This window comes from Opisthocomus hoazin, chromosome 15, assembly GCF_030867145.1.
Source record: "Opisthocomus hoazin isolate bOpiHoa1 chromosome 15, bOpiHoa1.hap1, whole genome shotgun sequence".
NCBI classification, from domain to species: domain Eukaryota; kingdom Metazoa; phylum Chordata; class Aves; order Opisthocomiformes; family Opisthocomidae; genus Opisthocomus; species Opisthocomus hoazin.
In genome coordinates, this window is record NC_134428.1 from 25,985,993 (window position 1) to 26,010,292 (window position 24,300).

Here is a 24,300-nt window from a genome sequence, read left to right on the forward strand (position 1 = left end):
GCTGGACAGCTGTCCTTCCTCATCGCCGTGTTGCTGCCTTTGCGGCTCTGCTTCTGGGACTCGTCAGTCCGATGCGTTCTCCCCCGTAGGACAGGGCTTGGCTGCCAGATCTGCTGCTTTGCTCGGCAGTCCCACATCTGGTTTTTTGTCATACCAGCATCTTTTCTCTGTTTTGCAGCACATGTGTAACATGCTGATAGGGGCTTACATTTTAGCAGCGGTATGTTTTTTGAGTGAAACTCTATTTCTTTGCTGTTCTCAGCTGGGCTTTGGTGATGTTTTACAGCCAAAACTGCAGTCTGGGCAGGTGAGGAGAGCAGAGGTGCCTTATAAACAGCTTTTGGGTTTCATGAATCTTGGTACCTAAAAAAAATTCAGAGCAGGGCAGCAAAATGTGTCTTCTGGAATGTTTTTTTTTCTTGATGAGGTTTTAAGTTAGATGTTTACTCTTTTGTTTCAGAGTATGAGAAGTCTATTTAAAAATCCCCAAATGAATTGGAAATTGGCTACTGTTTGGTTGGGACTTCTCGAGTGTCTCGCCGGGCTGTGATTTGTGAAGCCTTTTCCCCGCGCGTGCTGTGCCCGGTCCCATGCAGTGCTCGGCTCAGTCTGCAGCTGCGCTGCTGCTGCTGCAGCGAGGAAAAAGCCCCTCGGCGCACAAACGCTTACCGGCAGTCAGTCCGCTTCGGGAGCGAGCCAAGCTGGTACAGAGCCCAAGTCAAGTACCTGAGGACACTTTCAACTTTTATTAGTTGTCAGACGCCCTCTATAAACCAACAGTAACTGGAATAGTAAACTGTCCGTGTCCTGCCAGGGAACACGCTGTTCCGATTTACCCGTGGTGTGAGATGGGTGCATCTCGCTGTCGGTGCCTCTCCCATCCTCCTCCTGCCTCGTCGCCAGAGGTGCGGATTTTTGAGGCTGCGCTTTGCTGCTGCGGTTGCGTTTCGCAGGGCGGGTGGCCCCGGGCAGGCCCCGGCTGGGGCTGGAGGCGTGGGGAGCTGCGAGGTGCAGCCCACCCTGCAGCCGAGACCTGCTGCCCGCCCCGGGCTGTCGGCAGCCGAGCGCTCCCTTCCAGGGTGCCCTGGAGCGGGCTGGCCTGGGCAGACAGCTCTGCCTTCCCCGCTCTGCAGCGAGCTCCTCGCCGATGCCGCGGCTTCGTCGGCACAGGGAGCAGGCTCAGGGCAGTTGTTTTGCCGTCCGGAAAAGCATCTGATGTCTCTGCAGTGTCTTTGTGTTAGAACAGCTATCTGGGCTCCCGCACGACCGGGCTGAGCGGTAGTGGTGTTGGCAGCGTTGTCTGACGGTGAGCGTGTGGGAACAGATGCCCAGGTTCTTGTTCTCGGCTCTCCTGGTGTGTTAAGCAAATTGCTCTGTTGTGTCTTCTGCAGGGAGCAGTGTTTTTTCACTGTTGCAAAATCGTTTGGAGATCTTTGTCGAGGTGCGTGTTGGCTCGCCTGCGTACACGGAGTCGGGAGGGGAGGGCGTCAGGTGCTTGCTTCCGTCTCGGCTGCGATGGGGTGAAGTGCTGTCTCTCCTTTTTGGCGAAGGAGGCTGTACCGTGGGTTTGGGGTGCTCAGGGAGGGAAGCATCCCTGTAGGGAGAAGGGGAGTGACGAGCCGGGCAGGAGAAGCCTAGGACGACTCTCGCAAGAGCTGGATTCTTCTGTCTTTACAAGAGTCCTGACCACCTTTCGTCTGCCCTGTCGCTGCTCGGGTTCGTTTTATGCGTTGCTGACGTGCCCGGGGTTCAGTGGTTTCCTTACAGGGCAGCGTGTTTGTGGGCGGTTGGTCCGTGGCTCTTGCAGACAAGAACCAGCTGACAGCATGTGAATTTGGTCAGGAGGTGCTCCCCGAATCAGGATTTTTATTCTTCATATCACGTAATTTAGGTATTTTCTGCCTGCAGGTGACTGTAAATTCCCCCTGTTTTTGCACTCCTCATCCCAGTCAAGATCAGAGGCAGGTGTGGTTGCCCACCAGCCCGGGAAGGCCGGTGGTGAGGGGTGAGTTCTGTGTGCCGAGTCCTCGCTTAACTGTTCCAGTTCATAAGGAGTCTGGTGCTGAAGGGTGCAAGTGTCATCTCCTCCTCCTCCGACTGTAACGTAGCAGGTCTGTTGTTTGCTTCATGTATAAAAGATAATCATACGTTGTTTCTGAGGCAAAACTTCTGGAGGAGTTGTTCTAGATGCTAAAAAGCCCGTAAAACACTAGTTAGTTCCAGTGGATTGAGTAGGAGGTTCTGCAAATGAGACTGCTCTGCCAAGAGGCACAGCTTCAGCTTCTAAATAGCCTCCTTATCTCCTGACTTCCAAGCAGTGGCAACTAAAACAAACACAGCCTCCAGCTGAGGAGGTCCATGAAGGGCGGGCTGCCAGGAGGCCGAACCAGAGGAAGCTGCTCCGCACATGCCCCGGGCGCGGGATTTTCCCCGTGCGCCGTGTTCTGGGCACTCTCAGGATGGAAAGCCTCAGCCAGGTGGGTTGCTGGAGCGCCGAGCAAGAGGCAGCAGTGAAACCTCTACATGGTGTCTAAACCTGCTCTCAGGTGTGGTGTCCTGCACGCGCTGAGTGAGAAGTGGTGGGACCCCAGTCGCTGAGCTGGGACCCGGGAGGACGAGAAGGAGCACGCCGTGGGTGCGCGCCGAACTCTCCTGATCCTCACCCCTCTTTCTCAGCAGCAGAAAGCCCAAACAGGCCGAGAATGTGATTTCCAAAGAGGTTTCGTTATTTAAGAATCTGAATTTAGTTCAAAAAAAAGTGGTGAAGCTTCCTGTTCTTATGATCACCAAGTGAAATTGGAAAATGTCTGTAAAAATTCAGGTAGCAGAAGTAATAGAAAATCAAAACTCTATTTAAGTTGCCATTACTTTTGGAGCTGATCATAAAATTTTTAAAATTTATAGATCAAGTCTTAAAAATTAAGGCTGCAGATACGTTACACGTTATTATCTTGTAACTACTGCAGCAGTGTTTGAGCAGCTGTACGCCGGTTATTAAGGGTTTGACTTTTTCAGTGAGTTTCGAACGCAGAATTTCCCCCATGTTGGGGCAGCACCAGCCATGCTGGTGGCATCTCGCCCGACAGATCGTCCCAGGATTCCTCCGTCCTGCTCATGGAGGTCGTCAGCAGCCAGAGCCCCCCTTCCACCGCCGCCGAGGGGGCTGGAGAGACCCCGGGCTGGCTCTGCCGGCAGCTCTGCCCCAGCGCACCCTGTGCTCGGGGAGCGTCGAGTGGAGAAGCGGCGTGGAGCCCCCTCGCCGCGGCAGCTGCCCCGCGCTGGGCGCCGCGCCCGGAACGCCGTGTTCCCAGTCGTGTGATTTAACCACACGATCCTGTTTCCTCTTGAAGCTTTGCAAAAGCACTTCAGCAAGGCAGGTCCCCGGGGGGCTGTGGTGGGCTCCTGCGGGAGCTCGCCGCCCCGCGCAGCCCAGCCCCCGGGACCGGAGGACCCCCCGGCTTCCGTCACGTGGCGGCGAGCACAGCACCTCCCCTCCTTGCACCCCGCAGCCATCAGCCTCTGGCCCGCGCTGAACTGCGCCTGCTGCCAACAGGAAACTTACCGGCAACTTTTTAATTAATTTATTTATTGCCGAGAGTGGTACTGTGAAATGGCCTGGCACTTCCTCCCGGTGCCGGAGTCGTTACGGAGGCTGGAGGGTTTATCTCCCCCCCACATCGAACGGCTGTGCCCACCTGCGGGCGAGCCTGGACAGACCCCGAGCAGCAAACGCGAGCAGGGCACCCGCGGGCTGCGAAAGCAAAGGGCCGGGTTTCTGTCGCTCGCTTTCCACGGTAGCTGTTTAGAGGTGGAAACACTGCGACCTCCGGAGTCAGAAGTAGCTGGGGGCCCGAGCCCGGGGCCCGAGCCTCAGTGCAGCACCGCGGCAGCACGCGCTGTGCCGTGCCTCGGCGTCCGTCAGGCCACGGCCCTGCAGCTGCCGTTGGGACACCGGGGCTTCTCCCCGTCACCAGGAGCCCTGCACGAGATCCCGGCCGCGGAGCCCTGCATGGGATCCCGGCCTCGGAGCCCTGCGTGGGATCCTGGCCGTGGAGCCCTGCACGGGATCCCGGCCTCGGCGCCCTGCATGGGATCCCGGCTGCGGAGCCCTGCGTGGGATCCCGGCCTCGGTGCCCTGCGTGGGATCCTGGCCGCGGAGCCCTGCACGGGATCCTGGCCTCGGAGCCCTGCACGGGATCCCGGCCTCGGCGCCCTGCATGGGATCCCGGCTGCGGAGCCCTGCGTGGGATCCCGGCCTCGGTGCCCTGCGTGGGATCCTGGCCGCGGAGCCCTGCACGGGATCCCGGCCTCGGCGCCCTGCGTGGGATCCCGGCCTCGGCGCCCTGCGTGGGATCCTGGCCTCGGCGCCCTGCGTGGGATCCTGGCCTCGGCGCCCTGCGTGGGATCCCGGCCTCGGCGCCCTGCACGGGATCCCGGCCTCGGCACCCTGCACGGGATCCCGGCCTCGGAGCCCTGCATGGGATCCCGGCCTCGGAGCCCTGCGTGGGATCCCGGCCTCGGGGCCCTGCATGGGATCCCGGCCTCGGAGCCCTGCGTGGGATCCCGGCCTCGGAGCCCTCGTGGGATCCTGGCCTCGGAGCCCTGCGTGGGATCCTGGCCTCGGAGCCCTGCGTGGGATCCCAGCCGCGGAGCCCTGCGTGGGATCCCGGCCTCGGAGCCCTGCGTGGGATCCTGGCCTCGGAGCCCTGCACGGGATCCCGGCCACGGAGCCCTGCGTGGGATCCCGGCCGCGGAGCCCTGCGTGGGATCCTGGCCGCGGAGCCCGGCCCCTGCCCTTGGCAGCTGCCCCCGCCCCGCTCGGCTGCCTGGGACATGCTTCCCACTCACAGGTGAGCGAAAGCCCTTGTTAAAAAGAAAGCGTGACTTGTGACTACGTGGCAATACTGATTTATACGAGGTCGATACACGCAGCAAGAGCCTGACGTGACTCCGTGGGGTTTATTACAGGGTTTATCAGACAGAGCGTCCTCACGGTGAACACCAAGTCGGGGAGGGGAGGGGAGGGCAGCCAAGGGCGTTTTAGTTCCTTCCTAATTTGGGCAGAGACGAGGAGATTGCTCAGCAAGTGACGAGCCGCGCGCGGCGACGGCAGCCGGCTGTCGGTGGCCCATGGCGGGTGGCCGCTGCTCACTCGGGTTCGGCGTCGCTGTCGGGACCGAGGGCGTCGAGCGGCTGGACGCGCAGCGAGTCGTAGTTGGGCGGGGGGGTGCCGGGCTCGGGGGGCAGCGCCTCGTCCCGGGGGAGGGCACCCGCGTCCTCGTGCTGGAAGCCCAGGTTGGTGTGAGCCTCCACCAGCTCCGACACGGTCGGGGGCGCGTCCGGGTACCGCGCCTGCGCCCGCTTCTGCTTCAGGCCTTTGCACCAGCTGATGACGTTAATGACGGTGATCCACAGCGAGTCGATGATGATTTCCCCGAACTCGATGAGGCACAGCACCGAGCCCCCCATCCAGAACCCGAACTGGCCTCCCAGGCTCGACAGCAGCCAGACGATCTGCGGGGAGGAGAGCGGAGTGAGCCAGGGCGGTGGGCTCCGGTCCCTGATCCACCCCCGCCGATCACCGCGGTGCTGGTGCCGCGCTGGGTGATGCCCTTCGTGCCCCCGGGACCTGCCTGCCGAGCCCCTCGCCTTGCCGGTGCTGCTTCGCAGCGACCTGCCCCGCACCGCGGACATGAGAAGCGGCAGCGCCGAGGGGCTCGGCAGACTCCCAGTGAGGGGCATCTCCGGACGGGTCTGATCGGCCCCGTGGAGCTGCGCCCTGTTTCTGCGTCTGCTGGCCAGGCGCTTGCAGCGCGCGGTGGCACCGAGCGGCGCGGGTGGGCACTCACCGTCGTGGCGGCGGACTCCGAGATGGTGCGGTAGTTGTACTCCTGGAAGTAAATGTTGAGCTTGATGATCCCGTTCCTGTAAGGGAGAGAGGGCAGCTCAGCACAGAGCCGGGCTGCGGGCACCCCACGCCTCTGCTCCGACTCCTGCCCGCGGGGAGGGCTCCTGCCCAGCCGGAGCTGCTCATGAGCGTCACAGAATCACAGAATGGTAGGGGTTGGAAGGGACCTCTGTGGGTCATCTAGTCCAACCCTCCTGCCGAAGCAGGGTCACCCAGAGCAGGCTGCACAGGACCTTGTCCAGGCAGGTCTTGAATATCTCCAGAGAAGGAGACTCCACAACCTCCCTGGGCAGCCTGTTCCAGTGCTCCGTCACCCTCAGAGGGAAGAAGTTCTTCCTCATCTTCAGCTGGAACTTCCTGTGCCTCAGTTTGTGCCCATTGCCCCTTGTCCACTGGGACTTCTGCCGGGCACGTGGGAGAAGTTAAAAGTGCCACTGGCTGCGAAGGGAAGAGAGGCGGTTCTGGAGTTCCTCCTGAAGAACCACCTGGGCACCTGGAAGCTCCTTTGGGGCTGTTTGCTTTGTCTTGCCAAGTGCCCTGGTTGGTCTCAAAGGGCCATCACCCCTCCTCGGTGCCCTGCACCTCGTGTTCCCGAGTGCCCGCGCGGAGCAGCTGCGTCACGAATGACCGCGTTACAGGGGCGTAAGGTGTACAGATCCGCCAGCATCTGTGCAGCCATTTCCTGCTTCCCCAGGGGGTTTTGCCTTGGGGAAAAAACCTCCTTCTTTCCCCCTAATTCAGGGTTGAGGTTGTCAAAGGGTAACTCAGCAGTTACCCCAATTTTGGTGCATCCCCGACTGCTGCTGGCAGGTTCAGAGATGTCAGCACGAAGGGATGAACGTTACGATCCAGGAGCTGTGGACCCTGGCGCTCGTAGCTTCAGAGCTTCCAGGCTCCTGTGTGCAAACTGTTAGGAGGACTGCAGTTAACGTTGATTTTAACTTCACTCACGTTGGTCTGACCTGGTTTGTCACTGCCGAGAGCGGAGGATCCGCACGAGGGGCATTTCAGATTTGCTTTGTGTACCTTCCAGGCAAACATGTGCCAGATCTTGTCCTCCCTTTGCATCAGCACACGTGCGCTCTGGCCCATCGCCAAGGCTGGTGTTAATCTAACGTTAACAGGCTCGGTAGAGAAGATAAAGTGGCTGTTCCTTTCGCTTACCTGTCCAGAGTCACATTTGTTGACATATCTCTTTCATAAGACAGAATATGGAAAATCCAGTCCTAGGAAAACACAGTTTGTTCAGAACCGGGCAGAAGCATCCTCTCTGGGTGCCTGCGGGGCAGGACCCGAGGGAGCCGCAGGACCCCCGGGGAGGAGGGGCTGCCGGGGGGGTGTCCCTCCCCCCCGCCCATGCCCCCGCACTAGGGTTTGTCTGCGCGCTGGGAATGCGTGAGTGAGCAGAGAGGCACTTGCTGCTCTGGAAATGCTGAGTGACTCAGGTGGCTGGGGACAGGTAGTTATTAGTGAACGTTTCAAAACAAGGAACCGGTGTTACCTCCGAGGCCTCGGACGGCCAGTCCGCCATGGAGATGGTCATCTTGTACTGGGTGTCGCTGGGGAGGGGAAAGGAGAACATTGCTCAGAAGCGTGCCCTCCTCTGAAGTCACTGGAACTTCAGTTCCCATGCAGGAAAGCAGCCTCGCTTGATTTGCTGCCATTTCAGAGAGGTCGGAAGTCATGGGAGACGAAATGCAGGATCCCCTCCACCGTCACAGCTGCCAGAAACGGCGTGTGTACTTACTTGCACGTTTCCTTACAAGAGTCAATACAAATCTGTCTGTGTTTTATACTCGATCTCAGTGAGGAATAGCAATATGCTGTTTGGTGAAAACAAAAAATCAAAGCATCTGTTTAGATAAGGACCCCACTTACTGGCTTATATCAGTTTCACGTAATAAAATAAATATTTAGGTGCTGCCTTCCCCTCTAACCTTCCTTTCCTCGAGAAGCTTGGGCAAAGCGGTCAGACCATATAACAATAAATTCAAAATAAACTTCAGTTTTCTGCAGGCAGTTTCTAGGAGCCAGCTCGCCCGACGTCAGTGGGTTTGGCACAGCCCTGGCCAGCTGCCGGGGGCACCGGTGCTGCCGGGCTCTGTCCGGCCGTGGCGGAGCACCGACCCCCCGGGTCCTTGCAGCAGCCCCTTGCCCCTGCTGCACACACCTTGTCTCTGGGCTCTGCGGGCGCGGAGGCCTGGAGCATTGCCCCTTTTCCTCTTCCTTGCGTACCCAGAGGCTCCCGTTGCCTCCCCGGCCGGAGCCAGCCCTGCCCCGGGTCAGCGCGGGGCCCGAGGCCCGCGGCCAGGGCCGAGGTTTCCCCCCTTTTCCCCGGCACTGACCCAACGGCCGCGGGGACATTGGACACAGGCAAAAGCCATTCCGCTCCCGTCCCTCCTGCGTGCCGGCACGCCGGGCAGGCTCTGCAGCTGGCTTTGTTCGTGTGCTTACCCCAACCCGGGTTATCTTCGTTATTGCAGTAATTCACCCCTTCGGGCAGAGGAAACATATAGTGCCCACATCCACAGAGTTCGACCATGTCATTCTGGAAGCAAGAGCGCAGGCAAGCCTGGAAAGAGGGAAGAGGGAGCTGCTCAGACGTGGGCTGCAGCCCCTGCCCGCCTCGGTGCTGCCGGCGGCTGCGCGGCTCTGCGGCGTTTGCTCCCTCTGGCACTGGGCAGCTGACGGGGGCCGCGCACGGGGAAGGCCGAAGCGGCAGAGCCCGAGTCCGTCCCCGCGCAACAGCACGATCCCGTCCTCCAGCGCCCGCCGAGCATCGCCTGGCGGGCTCTGGCAGCCGGCACACGTGGCACTGCCGACGGCGAGACGAGGTGGGCGGATGAGCTGCCGCCTGCAGAGCTGCGCTGCAGGTACCGGGTTTAGGATGCTCAGGTGTTCGGGGACATCCCGGCTGTGCGCTGCCCCTGGGTCAGCCACCTCGCAGGAGCAGCGGGAACTCAGTTTCTGCTTCCAGTCGCGCAAGAAACTGCTCATTTCTTAACTATTTAGGGCTTCGCGGAAGTAATACAGAGTTTCCAAGAAGGGATAAAAACGTTCTGCGACACCCATAGACGCTGCTGTTGTCTCCAGGCTTTGTACTGACAAAGGGCTGGCTTCCACTTTAAAGCTGGGACTCTAAAAATACTTCAGCATAAAGAGCAGGTTCTAGAAATCTGAATTATCTTATCTGTGCATCTGCTGCTCTCCGCGAAAGGACTGCAGCCGCCGCTCGGGCAGCGTGCGAGCCGGGCTGCAGCGCTGCCGTGAGCTCAGCGAGGCATGACGTTAATCACCCGAGACCGGAGCGGGGTTCTGGACGAAACGGTGCACAAAGCAATAACAAACTCTGAGAGAAGATAATTAAATTTAACAGCTCCAGCTAGGCAGAGCGACCAGAGAATTTCTGTGCGACACAAAGCGCTTACAAAGTTCACTGCAGTCAGGGAGCGAGGGGAAGGTCTGATGCTGCTGAGAGGTCTCTGAAGTGACGTGAATTATGCGGACGCAGAACCCCGGTCAGCGTTCAGCAACATTTAAGTAATAATGCAATCATTTCAAGCATTTGCTTAAACGCTATACAAGCATCTTAAAAAACAGGGCAAAGTGGTCCAATCGTTGGAGTTACATAAAGGCAGAAATATGAAACCACCCGTGCTGGAGCAAAGCCCTCCCGCTGGCCTGGGGTGTATTCTGCAGGCTTTGGTAAATCACCCCCAAAATGGTTTTGCTCTTTTCCTTATTGCCAGATCTCGCCCTCCAGAAATGCTTCTGCCTTATGTTATAGCCTGTTACAAATTAACCAGTGCTTAATGTTTACACTGTATTTTCCTACAGATTCAAGGGTTACAAACACTCGACTTTCTCATCCCGATTTTAAAGTGAAGAAAAGGCAAAGGTCTGTCTGCATTTCCTATACAAAACAAGCAGGCATTTTCAGGCTGAAAAATGGCTTCATTCCCATAAAGAGAAAAGGATTAGAAAGAGTAGGAGCGTCCAGGAGAGGAGTCCCCTCCTCGCAGGGTGACCATTACCTGCGCACACGGCATCGGAGCTGCTCTGCCCGTGAGCGCGATGCCGCGGCGGCAGCCCGGAGCACGGCAGCTGCCCGGAGAGCTTCCACCCTGCCAGAGCTGCCCGGGCCCAGCCGCAGGAGCTCCCGTGGCCGTCGCAGCAGCGGTGACGGCGGCAGAGGCAGCTGTGGTGGCTGCTCGGTAACCCCCGGGCAGCACAGGGACCGTGGTGGGCTGCAGAGCTGCTCCCGCGGGAGCCTCGAGGGGTTCAGCAAGGCCACGCGCGAGGTCCTGCCCACGGGTCGGGGCAGTGCCCAGCACAGACACCGGCTGGGTGGAGAACGGACCGAGAGCAGCCCTGAGGAGAAGGACTTGGGGTGCTGGGGGACCAGAAGCTCAGCATGACCCAGCAGTGTGCACTGCCAGCCCCAAAAGCCAACCGTGCCCCGGGCTGCATCTCCAGCAGCGTGGGCACGGGGTGAGGGGGGGATTCTGCCCCTCTGCCCCACTCTGCTGAGACCCCCCGGGAGTCCCGCGCCCAGCTCCGGAGCCCTCAGCACAGGACAGAGCTGGAGCTGTGGGAGCGGGGCCAGAGGAGGCCCCAGCAATGATCCGAGGGCTGGAACCCCTCTGCTGGGAGGAGAGGCTGGGAGAGCTGGGGCTGCTCAGCCTGGGGAGGAGAAGGCACCGGGGAGACCTCAGAGCAGCTGCCAGGGCCTGGAGGGGCTGCGAGAGAGCTGGAGAGGGGCTGGGACAAGGGCAGGGGGTGACGGGACGAGGGGTGATGGCTTTAGACTGAAAGTGGGCAGATTTAGGTTAAATATAAGAAAGAAATTCTTCCCCGTGAGGGTGGTGAAACACTGGCCCAGGTTCCCCAGAGGAGCTGGGGCTGCCCCCTCCCCGGCAGGGCTCAAGGCCAGGCTGGACGGGACTGGGAGCACCCTGGGCTGGGGGAAGGGGTCCCTGCCCAGGGCAGGGGGGTGGAAAGAGGTGTTGTGTAAGGTCCCTTCCAACCCAACGCGTTCTGTGATTCTACAACTCGAGGTTAGCCTGACGGCGTGGGGAACGACTAGACTCTACCCCTTGCTGGTTGAGCTGCCTGTAGTTAAAAGGTTCCAGCCAAGCATGAAAATTGTAGAGAAGAAAGATATTCTCACAGCTGCAAAAGAAATTAATTGCCTTAACAACATGGCTTGAGCAGTTATTCTTTTTAAAGGGGAAAATCTGCTCTGCAGCCTCCTGCGGCCGCGGTGGGCAGCCGGCAGAGCAGCGTCGGGTCCCCGGGGAGGACGGGCAGCTCCGCGCTCCCAACCGGACGCTCGGGAAGAGATATTTTCCTGGTGTTCCCTACGTTACTAAGGAACTGGCATTAGCCAAAGCTGTTGGGAGTTTCAGCCCGTTTCAGATGCTCTGCCCTGCACCTAAGGAAGGGGCTGGGGCTCAGTGGTCCCCAGCTCCCCAGGGAGCGAGGCCAGGTGGGATGGGAGCCCGAGGTCTCCTTGGCCGACGCTGCGGTTCTGCCGTCCGAGCCGAGGCAGTAACTGACTGGTGTGAGACGGCAGCCGGGGCTGCTCGGGGAGCCCGAAGGGGAGGAAACTGCAGAACCGGGGGTTCTTAAGGGCCCGAGGGGCCCAGGCAATCCCTGCTGTCACTCTGTTTGCTTTGCAGGGTGAGCGGGAACCGTCGGCTCTGGGGAGCCGAGCCCGGAGGTGGCAGGGTGCAAGGAGGGACCAGCATTAAACTGCGCTCCTGTCTGGAGGTAAAAATGTTTGCGTTTTTGTTGGGCAGTTAGCACATGGCAGGGTCCCGTTAACAGCAGAGATCCCGGGGGCTTCGCTGTGGTTTGGCTTTTGAGAAAATTACAGAAATGACCGTTTTCATCTCTCTCAAAATGAAACAAACTTCATGCCTGGATAAGGGAACAAGACCTGCTGATGCCCTTTCCTGGGTGTAGGAGCTGTTTCAGTGCGAGAATGAAAACTGAACATTACACTGCACTGTGCTGCCTGCCAGAGCAAAGTTCCTGATCTTCTGATGCCAGTTTTAGTACCCGCATCATCAGATCTGGCTCCTGCAAGACACAGTGATTTCCACTGGATCCACGGGGATCGTTTCCAAGCCTGGGGCTACGGAGTGCTCAGACAGAGTGCTGGTTTACTACCAGAGAAGAAGGTTTAGGTTTTGCTTTCTGCTTTATCATTGCTGACACTGCAGTAGTCCTGCATGCTAGTCAAAGATTTTAACTGCTTCGATGATTTTTCCTAAACAGCCTCGTTTGATTTAAAAACGTGTTTTACCTGTATGGAATAGGAAGTATTATACTGGCTGTAGAGATTTTTGACGGGGACATCAGACCCGTTCATGGTGCAGTCACTGTAGGGATAGCCCATCCGTTCCAGCTCGTCCTGAAAGAAAACCCAAACAGCACACTTCAGCGGTCATCGCTCCTCCCCAGATCCCTGGTGCCCATGTTCTAGAGACTCTGTCATTCCTGTATTCCCTGCTGGCTTTGGAAAAAATCAGAGCACGGTGGGCGGCAGAGCTGAAGGAGATGCAGCCCGTTCCCAGGGCCGCTGGAGGCAGATGAGGGTGTTCAAGAGCAGCATGTTTTAGCAAGGCACCTTCTGACATGCCAAAGGAAGAGGGAACAATGACCTGAGCTCAATATTTTGGCTTCAATAAAGCACTTTGCCAGGACAGTTACATAAAAGTCTCCATAAACTGATCCAGCCCACAGCTAGCGTATACCTTGACCCTTTTGGTTTGAGCCAGTTCAGCCAAGACTTAAAACAAACTTGGTTGCAGTCCCATCAGATAACATTATTCTCAGACAATCTGCTCCAGAGGAATGCCACACATACCACTAACACGCCGATGGAGGTTTCCGTCCCGGCCATTGCATAGATGCCCTGGTCCTTAAGGAAGGGGAAGCTCTTCTGTTGGTGCAGCATGAGCCTGGCCCCGGCAGCGGACGACAGGTAGGGGATATAGTCCTGCTGGCTGATGTCCAGAATTAGCTTCAGCCCTGGGACAGCAGACAAAGCACTCAGAACAAGAACCGTACCGAAATGCGAGTCTTTGGAAGAAAACAGAGGCTGCTTTCTTCTCGCTGTGCACAGGCATCTCTGTTCCTTGGGGAAGAGCTGGGGCCTGGCTGTCACAGCAGCCCTGCGTGGGCACAGATACGCACGACGGTGAATGCACAGGGTGGAAATGTCTGGGTGAACGTTCAGACATTGCCTCAGATATTTCAGCTATCCAGATGTTACCCTTCTGCTACGTGCAACAGCTGGATCATACTGTGACACATCTCCCTTTTGGGAGCTTACGCCCTGCTGGAAAGCCGCTCCTCCCTGCTGCAGAGCTCCAGCGACACGGGAATTGTCACCCTGGGATATCGGACAGAAATGGCCGCTGAGAGACAGAGTAACCCCCAGCACTGCTGCTGCTTCGGCTCCTTCCTCAGCAGAGATCTCTCTTACCAAACTCGGCTCCAGGGTTGGAAGAATTCAAAGCCTCTTCGTCCATGCCCCAGTTAAAGATGTAGCAGTTACCGTGGTCTGGGTGATAGATTTGGGTGAAATTCCTGGAAGAATCATGCACATAAGACTGTGACTCTCGGGGAGGACTAAAGGGTTATAGAATAATACATCTGGTGGGACCGGTACTTGGTGGTTAGGTCTGGGATTCACTTTAAATTGCGTCGTTTGCTGAATGCCTGTATAGAAATTTCAGCTGATATAATTTCAATCAATCTGCTGCTGAAAAAAAGAGCAAAGCAAGGTACGGGTGTGTGCTGTGACACAGCCGCTGGGAATAACGCTTTGTCGGAGTGCAGAGGAGTCGTTTGTCACACAGATGAGACAGGAATAATTGCTCGATCCGAGCTGTGGTAACGGGTTTTGGCTGGTGCTGTAGCTCATTCTTTGATACCAATTCTCTGTTGCCCTCTTTGCAGAAGGGGCGTTGCAGAAGGGCAGGACTCCGTGCAGCCCCGGGTGCTGCTCTGCGCCCACGTTTCTCCAAACTGGATAGAGAAGTTTGGCGTTCACAAGAAACAACGGTGGCTAAAAAGCATTTCTCAGAGCCTTGTGTGAAAAGAGGAGGGGCTGTAACCGGGGGCCGCACTGCTGTGCCGGGCACGCGGCCTCAGCACCTGGCTGGCAGCGCGGCATCACCAAATGCCCTGGGCAGCTCTCATGGGTGCTGTTAGTCTGGATGTGTCCAAAACTAAAACTCAAGCCAGCACTATCCCAAAATGACCTGTTTCAGCCAGGATCACATCCAGAAACGCTCTGGGAGATGCTGTTAGCGTTAAGGACCAGCAGAAGTCTCTTTATTAACTGATACATACCTTAAAAAGAGAAAAGAAAAAGGCTGCCATGCCTTTAGCATCCTGTACCGTTCCTGGTGTGACAGAATAGGGCAGGGAGCTCTGTGTGCACCTACTTGTAGTTGCAGGGCTCGGCCCCATAGAGACAGGCCAGGATCATGTCTTCGGCCTGGTAGCCCATCCTGATTCTCTCCTGCAGTGGCACTTTGGAGAGGATGCTGGTGGACTGCAGGATGTACCACTCGGTCACCGCCTGCGCCGCGCTGGTGAAGTTCCGGTAGGTGCAGTTGTCGGAGCCCTGATGGCTGCACTGGGGACACAACGCAGGCAGGTGGGACCCCCATCCTGGCGGGACGTGTGCCGTGCCCCCTCCCCACGCGCTCGGCTCGATGCTGGCCCAGCTGCTCCCGGGGAACGGAGGAGGCGCGGCCAGATGGGAGCTGTGGTCACATCTGCATGTGCTTACAGTTGGGTCCCTCCCCAGGGAGGTTTCCCAGCTGGGCAGATTCTCCATCGGCCTCTCCCCCCATGGCAGAGCGGCCGCAGGCAGCTGGTGGGGAAGAGACGCCAATCTCCACGCCGCATCCCTGCTGAGGCACCCAGCGCTGCCCGTCCCTCCCCGGCTGCCTCCCGTGGGACCCCCCTCACCAGCTTCACTGCCAGCTTGTACTTCTTCTCCTCCGATGTCATGTTGGCTGGGGCAGGTGGAGTAGCCGTTTGGTTGTCCTCAGACGTTTGGTTGCCGTCAGCCGTTTGGTTGCCTGCAGAGGCTTGGCTGTCCTCAGCCGTTTGGTTGTCCTGAGCCGTTTGGCTGTCCTCAGATGTTTGGTTGCCTGCAGAGGCTTGGCTGTCCTCAGCTGTTCGGTTGCCCGCAGCCGTTTGGTTTGCCCCAGCAGCCTGGTTGCTCTCAAAGATGTCCAGGATGACGGGGTTGTCTTTGTCGTGCTCGTCGATGAGCACCAGGGGTATCTGGTGCCAGAGCTGCAGGTCGAGCGGTGGGGACGTGTTCTCGCTGCTGTTGCCCGGTGTGGGCTGCAGGATCCTCTCCAGCGCCGCTTCGATGAGCCTGTCCAGCTCTTTCAGCAGATGCTTCACCTCTGAGTACCTGCGGGACAAAGCGCAGTTACCGGGCCGTGTCGAGGCGGTGGGGACGTGCAGCAGCTCGTCTGCCGCTCCGCTGGCCTGGGGACCTCAGGCTGCTGCCCAAGGGTTTACTGGAGGACGGCGGGAGCCTCTGTGCAGAGCACGGAGCTCAGACACGGGCATCCCAGCAGCTGCGACCGGGCGGAAAACCAGCGGGAGGGTAAGCAGAGTGCTGCGGTGGTGACCCTGCCCGCGCAGAACCGATGTGGGTGCATTTCAGTAATTCACTGTAGTTTACACAAAACACCTCTAGCAAGCAAGGAGAGAAAACCACCCCGAAGTAATTCCTGTGTGTTGGCTGAGAGCATCTTGCCTTGGGCTACACTGTTGCACGGATACAAGTGTAAAGCAACAGAAATGAGTTACTGCTTTGAAATTACGATCGAGTTCTGTCACTGCAGCTCCCGGCCAGTGCTGCTGTTTAAGCAGCCCTTAATGGCCGGAGCGTAAGCGATAAGAGGTGCGTTCACGGCGAGGAAGGAGAACGAAGGGAATTGTGGCAAAAGATCAAGAGACTGCTTTTGTTTGCGACAAGTGAGTTGACCTTTGAGTTTCCCCTGAGCCAGGGAAAGTTTTCAGGGAGGCAATAACCATCCTCAGGTTAGCTGGCACAGTGAGGAGGAACAGGCAGCCTCACAGGCACACGGACCCTGCTCTGGACCCGAGCTGTCTGCCTGCTCATAGTTCTCATTTCATAGAATCACAGAATCATAGAAAGTTTTGGGTCGGAAGGGACCCCCAGAGGTCATCTAGTCCAACCCCCCCGCAGCGAGCAGGGACACCGCTAACTAGATCAGGGTGCTCAGAGCCCTGTCCAACCTGGTCTTGAATGTTTCCAGGGATGGGGCCTCCACTGCCTCTCTGGGCAACCCGTTCCAGTGTTTCATCACCCTCATTGTAAAGAATTTCTTCCTTCTATCCAGCCTAAACCTACCCTGTTTTAGTTTAAAACCATCACCCCTCGTCCTGTCACTGCTGTCTCTGCTAAAAAGATTGTCCCCACCTTTCCTATGGGCTCCCTGTAAGTACTGAAAGGCTGCAGTCAGGTCTCCCTGCAGCCTTCTCTTCTCCAGGCTGAAATGGTTGGCTTTGGCGCTCCTTGGTGAGCCCAAGGCTCATTTCCATGGATGCTCCTCGCGCGATACCTGGGGCAGGAGCAGACCCGCAGTGCCTTATGCCAGCAGCGTAACTGAGGGTGCTAAAGCGCGGCGGGGTAAATTAGGCAAAGAAAAACTTACTTGAAAGGGCTGGCATTGCAGACCGTGACTGCTGGGAACTTCATGGTCTTAAAGCCAATGGAGAGCGATGACGTGACGTTGTAGGAGAGGTAGGTGTTGATGAGGATGCCCCACTGCCAGAAGACCAGAGACGCAAAGAGCAGCGTTAGGAAGAACCACATAAATTTCTTCTTGGGCCCCTCTTTGATGATGCGCTTCGGGCCGTGGGTGTTGGTGTTGTCGCAGTACCAGACCAGCAGCTCCTTGTAGGTGTAGCCAGGGCCCTTCTGCAGGCGGTGCAGCGCCCGGACGAAGTACTTCTTCAGGTTCATCCTGCTGTCTGCAAGTGGGAGGAAAGCCATCAGAACAGCTGGGTCGAGACGCAGGGCTTGCTTTACCCCAGGTGTACTCGTACTGCCAGCAAAGCAGAACCGCAGCGGTTCTGTGATGGCACCACCGTGGGTTTGTAACCCAGCAGAAACCCAGGGCGGGGGTTCTGCAGGGTCACGCCATGGCAGCGAGATGGCACGGAGCCCCTCGCCCCACGGGAGGGTGCGAGGAGGGGGCTGGTGCTTTGCCGTTCCTAAAGCGGCGAATGTTTCGCTGTGACCCTGCGGGGTCTTGCAGTTCGTAGCCAGGTAACTGCTTCGGAAGCTGGTGTTTGGTGTGCAAACCCGTACGTCTCTAACGGCGTCCAAAGCCTTTGCCACCATCGGTGGACCAAGCAGTGCCCACGTGAGCTGGTTCCAGGTAGAACTCAGGCTAACAGTGTTTAGTATTCAAGCTAATACAGGGCTGAGGACAATTTTTCTTAAAAATAAAAAGCGTTAGAGTGCACGAGACTATCGGAGGGGGCTGGAGAAGAGGACCTGGAGCAGCAGCACCTTTCCCAGGACCAGGAATGCTGCTCAGCGCTGCTGCCCGCCAGAGGAACGACACCGGATTGGTTTTTTCCACCAGATTCCTTTGTCTTTCAGATACTATCGGTATGCTTCCACTGCTCATGTGAGGGATGCTGCATATTTTACATTCATATTGTGAGTAAACAGAACACTTTGTGCTGCTATTTTAAGGTGAGAATTTGTGTTACTAAATCTTCATATCCTGAGGCAGGATTTCAAAACAAACCCAAGTCAGCTGCTTAGAACATTTTTCAGATTTAAAATGTAGGAGAATGGAATTAAAGATTAATGCTGTGTGCAATTCAGCATCCTAGAAGAACAATGCTGAAATAATACAGCGATGTTTCAGTAACGGCCAGTACTCAGCAATGCAGGAACTGGATGAACCCGAAGCCGCTTGCAGACCGACTGCCGGGGTGCCCGAGGGAGCGGAAGGGTGCGCGCAGGCCTCGTGGGGAGCGGGAGCAATGGCGTCCTTCTGACTGTTCCGAAAAAATAAAGGTAATACTGGTTCATTGATTTATTGGCCAGCTCTGCAACACCTCCCGAGCAGTATATACAGAGTTTGATGAAAGTATAAGCCCAATAGATTTTTATGATGTCTCACTCCATGACGCAGAGACGATGTTTTCATTCCACACCCTATTACACGCGATGTTGGATGTAGGCTAACACCCCGAGGTCTCGATGGGAGAGTGCTTTGGGAAGGAGAAAGCCCAGCGGCTTCCTCCAGGATCTGAGGGCAGGCTCTGATCTCATCTGAGAGCATTTTATTCTCCAAGGAACACACGTCCTGGGACTCGGACCTCCCGGACCTCCCGACTTCCCAGACCCCAGCCCACCAGCGCATCGTTGGCTCCGGGACCTTGTGCCCCAGGGGTTCCCACCCACAGCTGCCTGCAGAAGGTTTGTTCACGGACGGAGCTTGCATTGCATCAGATGCTTGCTGGCTTTTGGGCAGGACTGAAATGAAAACAGGAGCAACGACCTTGGCCTCTGCTTAATTACGCGCGGCGGAAGGGACGATGTGGAACACGCGCGGCCGTTCTGCCCGAGCCTCCTGCTGCCGGGTGTGAACACAAACCCGTCCCGAGGCGCAGCCGCAAGACGCGTCTCTGCTTTATGAAACCGCATCGTCAAAATACAGAGGGACTAGCGGGGCAGACTAGTAAATATTTTCCGACTTTTGAGAATTCCAACAAAAGATTCAGATTAGATTAAAATTTAAAAGACACCTACACCGCACCGGGCAAAACCCAGCCCGGCTGGACCTGCCCGGCCGCATGCCCTGCAGCCGCTGTTTGCTCTGCCGCTTGCAGACCGCGCCGGCCGAACGCGGCGCGTGGGCTCCTGCCGACAGGCTGCGGCGGCCACGGAGCGACCCCAGCTTGTCCTGCGGATCTGTGTGGGCTGCTCAGCACCTGGCATTGCTGGAAGAAGTTATTATTCCTTTTCATATTGTTGCCCGAGGCTGAATTTTACTTTGATTTTTTTGCCTGATGGCAATGTTGAGACACAGGGGCTCAGGAGCACACACAGAGTAAAAGCTCTACTTTCATAACTGAGTAAAGTTAAAGATACTGAACAGCTAATTCTGATGCTGCTTTATATTTGTTCACAGTTTTGCGGAAGTCATCGATACACTTGTTCTCCACCTTGAGTTTATCTCCATTTGACCCCCTAACCTGAGAGCTGGCGGAGGCACGGTGTGCTTGCTGGTGACAGCAAGGGGAAGATGCTGCGCTAGGAAAGGAAGAGCAGCTCCAAATTCATTCTGAGCAAGGACTGGAGTGCTTCCAGCTCGCTTTATCTCTTCAGCTCACCAACCGTAAAACCACTGTGCTGAAGGGCAGCATTTTCACATTTTTGAGTTAGATCCAGGCAACACTGTGGAAAATAAGATTAAACTAGCTTTTAGATAGGTTTTCAATGGATTCAGAACGTTTTTTTCCCTGAGGTCGAAGCTATGGGACCTGTTCTTTGCAAGCGCTGCTCCATCCCGGGGCCCTGCAGGGCACCTGCCAGCGGGAGCACGGGGACGGGGATGGGGACGGCTGGGAGAGCATCCTCGGGCAGCCTCCCTCCCCGCCGCGCCGTGAAAACACACGGAGCCCGAAAGAGAAAAACCAAGTTAACACGGGTGTGCTGGCAATACAGCCAAGCAAAAAGAGTCACAGGTTTTGCAGGGGACATCCTAGCACGGCAGCAGAGTGACGGACTCAGGTTTGCTCTCCCTTTGGGCATGAGCTGTGCCTGTGAACAGGTCGTTTGATAAAAGAAGCACCATTAAGCAAAAGCTACGCTTGACCATACTTGCATGACTTTTTTCAATCTTTTTTCTCAATGTAACGGTTTTCTTCTTACCTTTATTTCCAGAATGTTTCCAGATAGACTTCTTGTTTCTTTCTCACTGCTGAAATCCGCTCTGCGCAAGGTGCCTTGCCCGATGGGAAGCCAAAGCCCCTGCTACTGGGGGGCTCCTTGCCGCGGGCACAGGGGCTCAGTGCTCGGATGCCGTAGCTGTCTGGAGGGGTTTGCTGCCGGTCTTGGTGCCAGCCTCGAGCCTGTCCTGCTCTCCCCCATCAGCGGGCTGTGCCTGGGGCAGAGGAGTGACAAATGAGGGACGACAAGACCGACCCTCCATCGGTGCACAGATAACCGTCACCCCTTCCCAAACCCCCCGGAGAAGGGGAGCGGAGCCTGCGGTGGGGCTGGAGCCGAGGTGGAGGAGGTCAGGGCTGGGGACTCAGGAGGTGCTTCCCCCGGTGGACACGCAGCCTGGGTCCTGCTGGCGAGCGGCACGCTGGGCAGCCTCGCGGTCACCAAAACCCGTCCCTCAGATCCCCCGTTACTCGCACAGCGCGTGAAGCTGGAGGGCCCGGACGCTTGGCAGCTCCCAGCTGCCGCTCACTGGTTTTATTTCTTGCTTGGCTGCCCCACTGCCGAGGCCCTGGTCGGGGACGGGGAACACGCACCCGTTAGGCTCCCTCGCTCCTCTTTCTGCTTTGCATTTTTATCGTCGCGCTGCTCCGTTTGCAGAGCCGGTCTCGAACGTGCGGCTAAGAACCGGCTGTGTCTCGGTTGCAGGTGGTTCCAGGGAACCACCGCCGCGTCCCTCGCTGCCCTGCTTTGCCCTGGGCTGCCCCTCGTCAGCACTCCGGTGTCATCTGAAGTGACATCTGAAGTGACATCTGAAGCCAGGAGCCGGCCCAGGGGACACGCGATCCCTGCGGTGCGCAGGGTCCCACGCGCCCCTCTCCTGGCAGGACCCCCATCCCCGTGATGGCCGAGGGCCTCCCAAAAGCCGCCTGCGCCTGGCTCTAACGTGGCTGGCTTTGGGCTGCGAAGGAGGTGTCCTCACCTTCCCCCACCGTGAGCCCAGCCCTGCCTAATCCCAGCATCATCCCCAGTGAAACTCCTCCACCTTACGCGTGAGATCAGACTCCCACGTTGCGAAATGTCTGTGTTGAATCTCCTCTGGGTTTTTCCTAGGGCAATTGCCACTTGAAGGAAATAAAGACACAAGCAAAACTCAGCAGACTCCTGGAAGCTCCAGGGTGGCACCTCGGCTGCAAAACCACTCCAGCACTGCCGGGCCTGATGCTGCACTTACTCAGTACCTTCTCTGCTGGGACAGATGACAGTCATTCCGCTTTGATCACCGGCTGCTCATCTGCCGTCTTCTCCAGAGCCTGACCAAAAGACCCTGTTTTCCCAGAGAAGGCATTTATGCTACCTAGTGGGTTTTTCTCAAATTAGAGGAAACTTTTTTATTACATCACAAGTTTACAGGTTGGCAGCTGAAAACGTGGAGCTGTAAGGCGTCAGCGAGCAATGACAGCCCTGCACGAGCGCGGGGTCCCAGAGTGCCCAGCAGAAGCTTTGCCTCGCTGTTACGTGTGAGGCAAGAGCGGCCGCCCCGATCTGGGCAGGCGTCTCCGACGGGCACACGTACAGCCCTCGAAGAGTATTTACAGCCTGGAAATTCAGATAGTGTTTCCCTGACTCTCCGTTCCGCGTGTTAGGCGCTCCATCCCCTCTTCCCCCGCCTGCCTGACCCCGTGCTTCCCGTGCCGTCCCTGTCTCCCGGGAGGATGACAAGCCTTCCTCCTCACGTGCCACTAAGGTCACGTTGCTGGGAGTGAACTCTGCTGCTTGTGCAATGAACGCCGCGAATCCTGGAATGCGAGAGGGGCGAAGCCCTGACCCAGCCGATCTCCCGTTCGCGATCGGGCCGGTGTCCCGGAGAGGGAGCATCCTCTGCCGCCGCGGACAGCACGTTTCCCGCAGCGACGGAAACGGACAGCGAAATACTCAGAGAGCTGCAGTCTGCTTCCACGCCTTCTATCAGGGAGATTAAAGACAACCCTGTGTAAACAGAGCCGAAAGAAGAACCTGCCAGCGCGCCGCACACGGCCCGAACGCCTGACTGGCACGAAAACCCGCGCCGCCGTTGCGAAAGCGAGCGAGGATCGGACGAGTCCGGGTCCGTATCGGCGCGGAAAGGTTCCACGACCCCACGGGAGATGGTCGCTCCATCTCCCCCCGCCCCGAAAATATGACTCCCTTGACTTTCCTCCCTCTTTAAAGCATATTATTGCTGTAAAGCCGCATCCCCTGCTGCAAGAAGCATGGGGGGGGAATGCAGTAATGGTTACAGGGTGATGTTTTATCTGACCCACGCAGGTCCAGCCCCACTCGCGCCGGTCCCGTCGGTCCAGAGGCGACGCCCGCGGGCATCCCTCCGCGTCGCCTCTGGACCGACGGGACCGGCCAGCCCCGACCCCTCCCCGCCTCCCCACGACCCCCCCGCCATCCCCGGTGTCCCCCCCCCCCGTACCTGCCGCCCTCGCCACGCCGACCGCGCTCCCCGCCGAGAGCGGGACCGGCCCCGCCGCCGCGCCCGCCCCGCTCCCGCCCCATCCCGCCCCTTCGCATCTCCCGGCCGCGCGTCCCAACCCTCCCTCCCTGCGGGCTGGGCTCGCTCCCCGTTCGGCAGTGGCTCCTCCAAGGTTTTTCTGGGATTTCTTTCTCCCGGAAAGCTGGGGTTTTCTCCTAACGCTGCTGCTGACCCTGCCCCCCCCTCTAACCAAGCCCACCGGACATGGGCAGCGTGGAGACAGCGGCACAAACCCGCTGCGCAAGGTGCCGAGGGCCTTCTGCCTCCGTCCCGCTGCTGAGAGATGAGCACCCGTCCTTTTTTTTCCCCCAAAAAAAATCAGAAGAAAAATCCCCTATCAGAATCATAGAATCCCAGCATGGTGGGGTTGGCAGGGACCTCTGTGGGTCACCCAGCCCAACCCCCTGCCCAAGCAGGGTCACCCAGAGCAGGGGGCACAGCACCGCGGCCAGGCGGGGCTGGAATATCTCCAGAGAAGGAGACTCCACAGCCTCCCTGGGCAGCCTGGGCCAGGGCTCCGTCACCCTCAGAGGGAAGAAGTTCTTCCTCGGGTTCAGCTGGAGCTTCCTCGGCTTCAGTTTGTGCCCGTTGCCCCTTGTCCTGTCGCTGGGCACCACTGGAAAGAGTCTGGCCCCGTCCTCCTGACACCCACCCTGTAGATATTTATAAGCAGTTATAAGCTCCCCAGCATGGTGGGTGCAGGGGAAGGAGCGTGGGGGTCGTGGCTGGGCTGCGGGTGGTCGCTTGGGGGGTGCGGGGGGACCAGGTCTCACGGCAGGACCAGGTCTCGTGGCCGCTGTGCCGACCCCTGTGCTGCAGCAGCTCCCGGTCTGGTCAGACACGTCCCAGGCACCAGGACATCACCTCCTGCTTTGGCTTCCCTCGTGCCAACTGTCACGCGCGGCAAGGCTTTGACGCTGGGTCAATGCCTGCAGGTCAGCTGCACCGGTGCTTTGAAACAGTTTCATAATCTTTCTCTTAAAAGATCTTACAATCTTTTTTTTTGAAGAAATGTATGGTCTTCTAATTGTTTTTTGCCCCCAGAAAAAGCCTCCCCGAGCAGGGCGTGCGTGCTCTCCTGGCAGCGCGCTGTGCGCCGTGCGCCCGTCCACTGTGGGCGACGGAAGATGTCGGTGCTCAAACGCAAGGGCCCGGGCTCTGCCTCGGCGGCACCGGCAGGTGGGTCTGCACGGGGACGGTCTCTTGCCAGGAGAAATGGCAGCGAAACCGAAAGATGAATCAGCTCTGCTGTTTGCATCTGAGGGTGGAAGGCGAGCGGCTCGGACGGGGCCGTGCGCCCGCATGAACGTGCTTGTAGCCCGCTTGGCTGCGGTTCTCATGGTGCTGGGCACGCGCTTTTGCACGCTATGACTTCATCTCACACACCGATTGCTGTTGACCCCACAATTAATCCCTCAGGGGGGCTGGGGAGATGCACCCCCCCCTCCATTTATTTTCTGTATTTTCCTACCCTGGGGCCGGCGCACTGCACGCCGTGGGGTGGCAGCCCCGAACCCAGCGCTGCTGCACAGACTCGGCTTGGAGGTAAAACCCTGAGCATCTCGAGCGGCTGCGGGAGACGCCGGCTCCTCACAACAGAACAGTAAACGTGTATAAACCTCCGTGGAGCTATAAATCACCGCGGCGCAGCAAAGCATTGTAAAAGGCAACGATTGCCTCTTGCTAGGAAGAGTAATCACAGGTTCTTGTTCGATCAGGACGTGGCCAGACTTTCCCAAATGTCCCCGTGTTTCGTTGTTCGGGAACAAAAGGGATTTTTATTTTTAAATTGCACAAGTGTACCTCCTGCCATTATGTCGGGAGCGGAATGCGGGATTGTGTTTAAAGAGTGTTTCCAAGGGAAGCTAGACCGAACAGGTTTGG

The 24,300-nt window shown here is 57.8% G+C and overlaps 1 protein-coding gene across 1 annotated transcript; it reads right to left on the reverse strand.

The window, feature by feature from the left end:
• Positions 1-5,064: 5,064 nt before the first annotated feature.
• On the reverse strand, positions 5,065-22,398 carry SCNN1B (sodium channel epithelial 1 subunit beta). The gene is made up of 14 exons (XM_075436390.1): positions 22,357-22,398; positions 19,881-20,112; positions 16,636-16,954; positions 14,903-15,359; positions 14,371-14,564; positions 13,404-13,507; positions 12,783-12,946; positions 12,219-12,326; positions 8,363-8,480; positions 7,656-7,731; positions 7,410-7,467; positions 7,073-7,134; positions 5,850-5,925; positions 5,065-5,514 (listed from the first exon to the last, which is right to left on the reverse strand). The coding sequence occupies exons 3-14, from the start codon at positions 16,944-16,946 to the stop codon at positions 5,149-5,151; spliced, it is 2,094 nt and encodes a 697-aa protein (XP_075292505.1). The 5' UTR covers positions 16,947-16,954; positions 19,881-20,112; positions 22,357-22,398; the 3' UTR covers positions 5,065-5,148.
• Between the last annotated feature and the right edge of the window lie 1,902 nt (positions 22,399-24,300).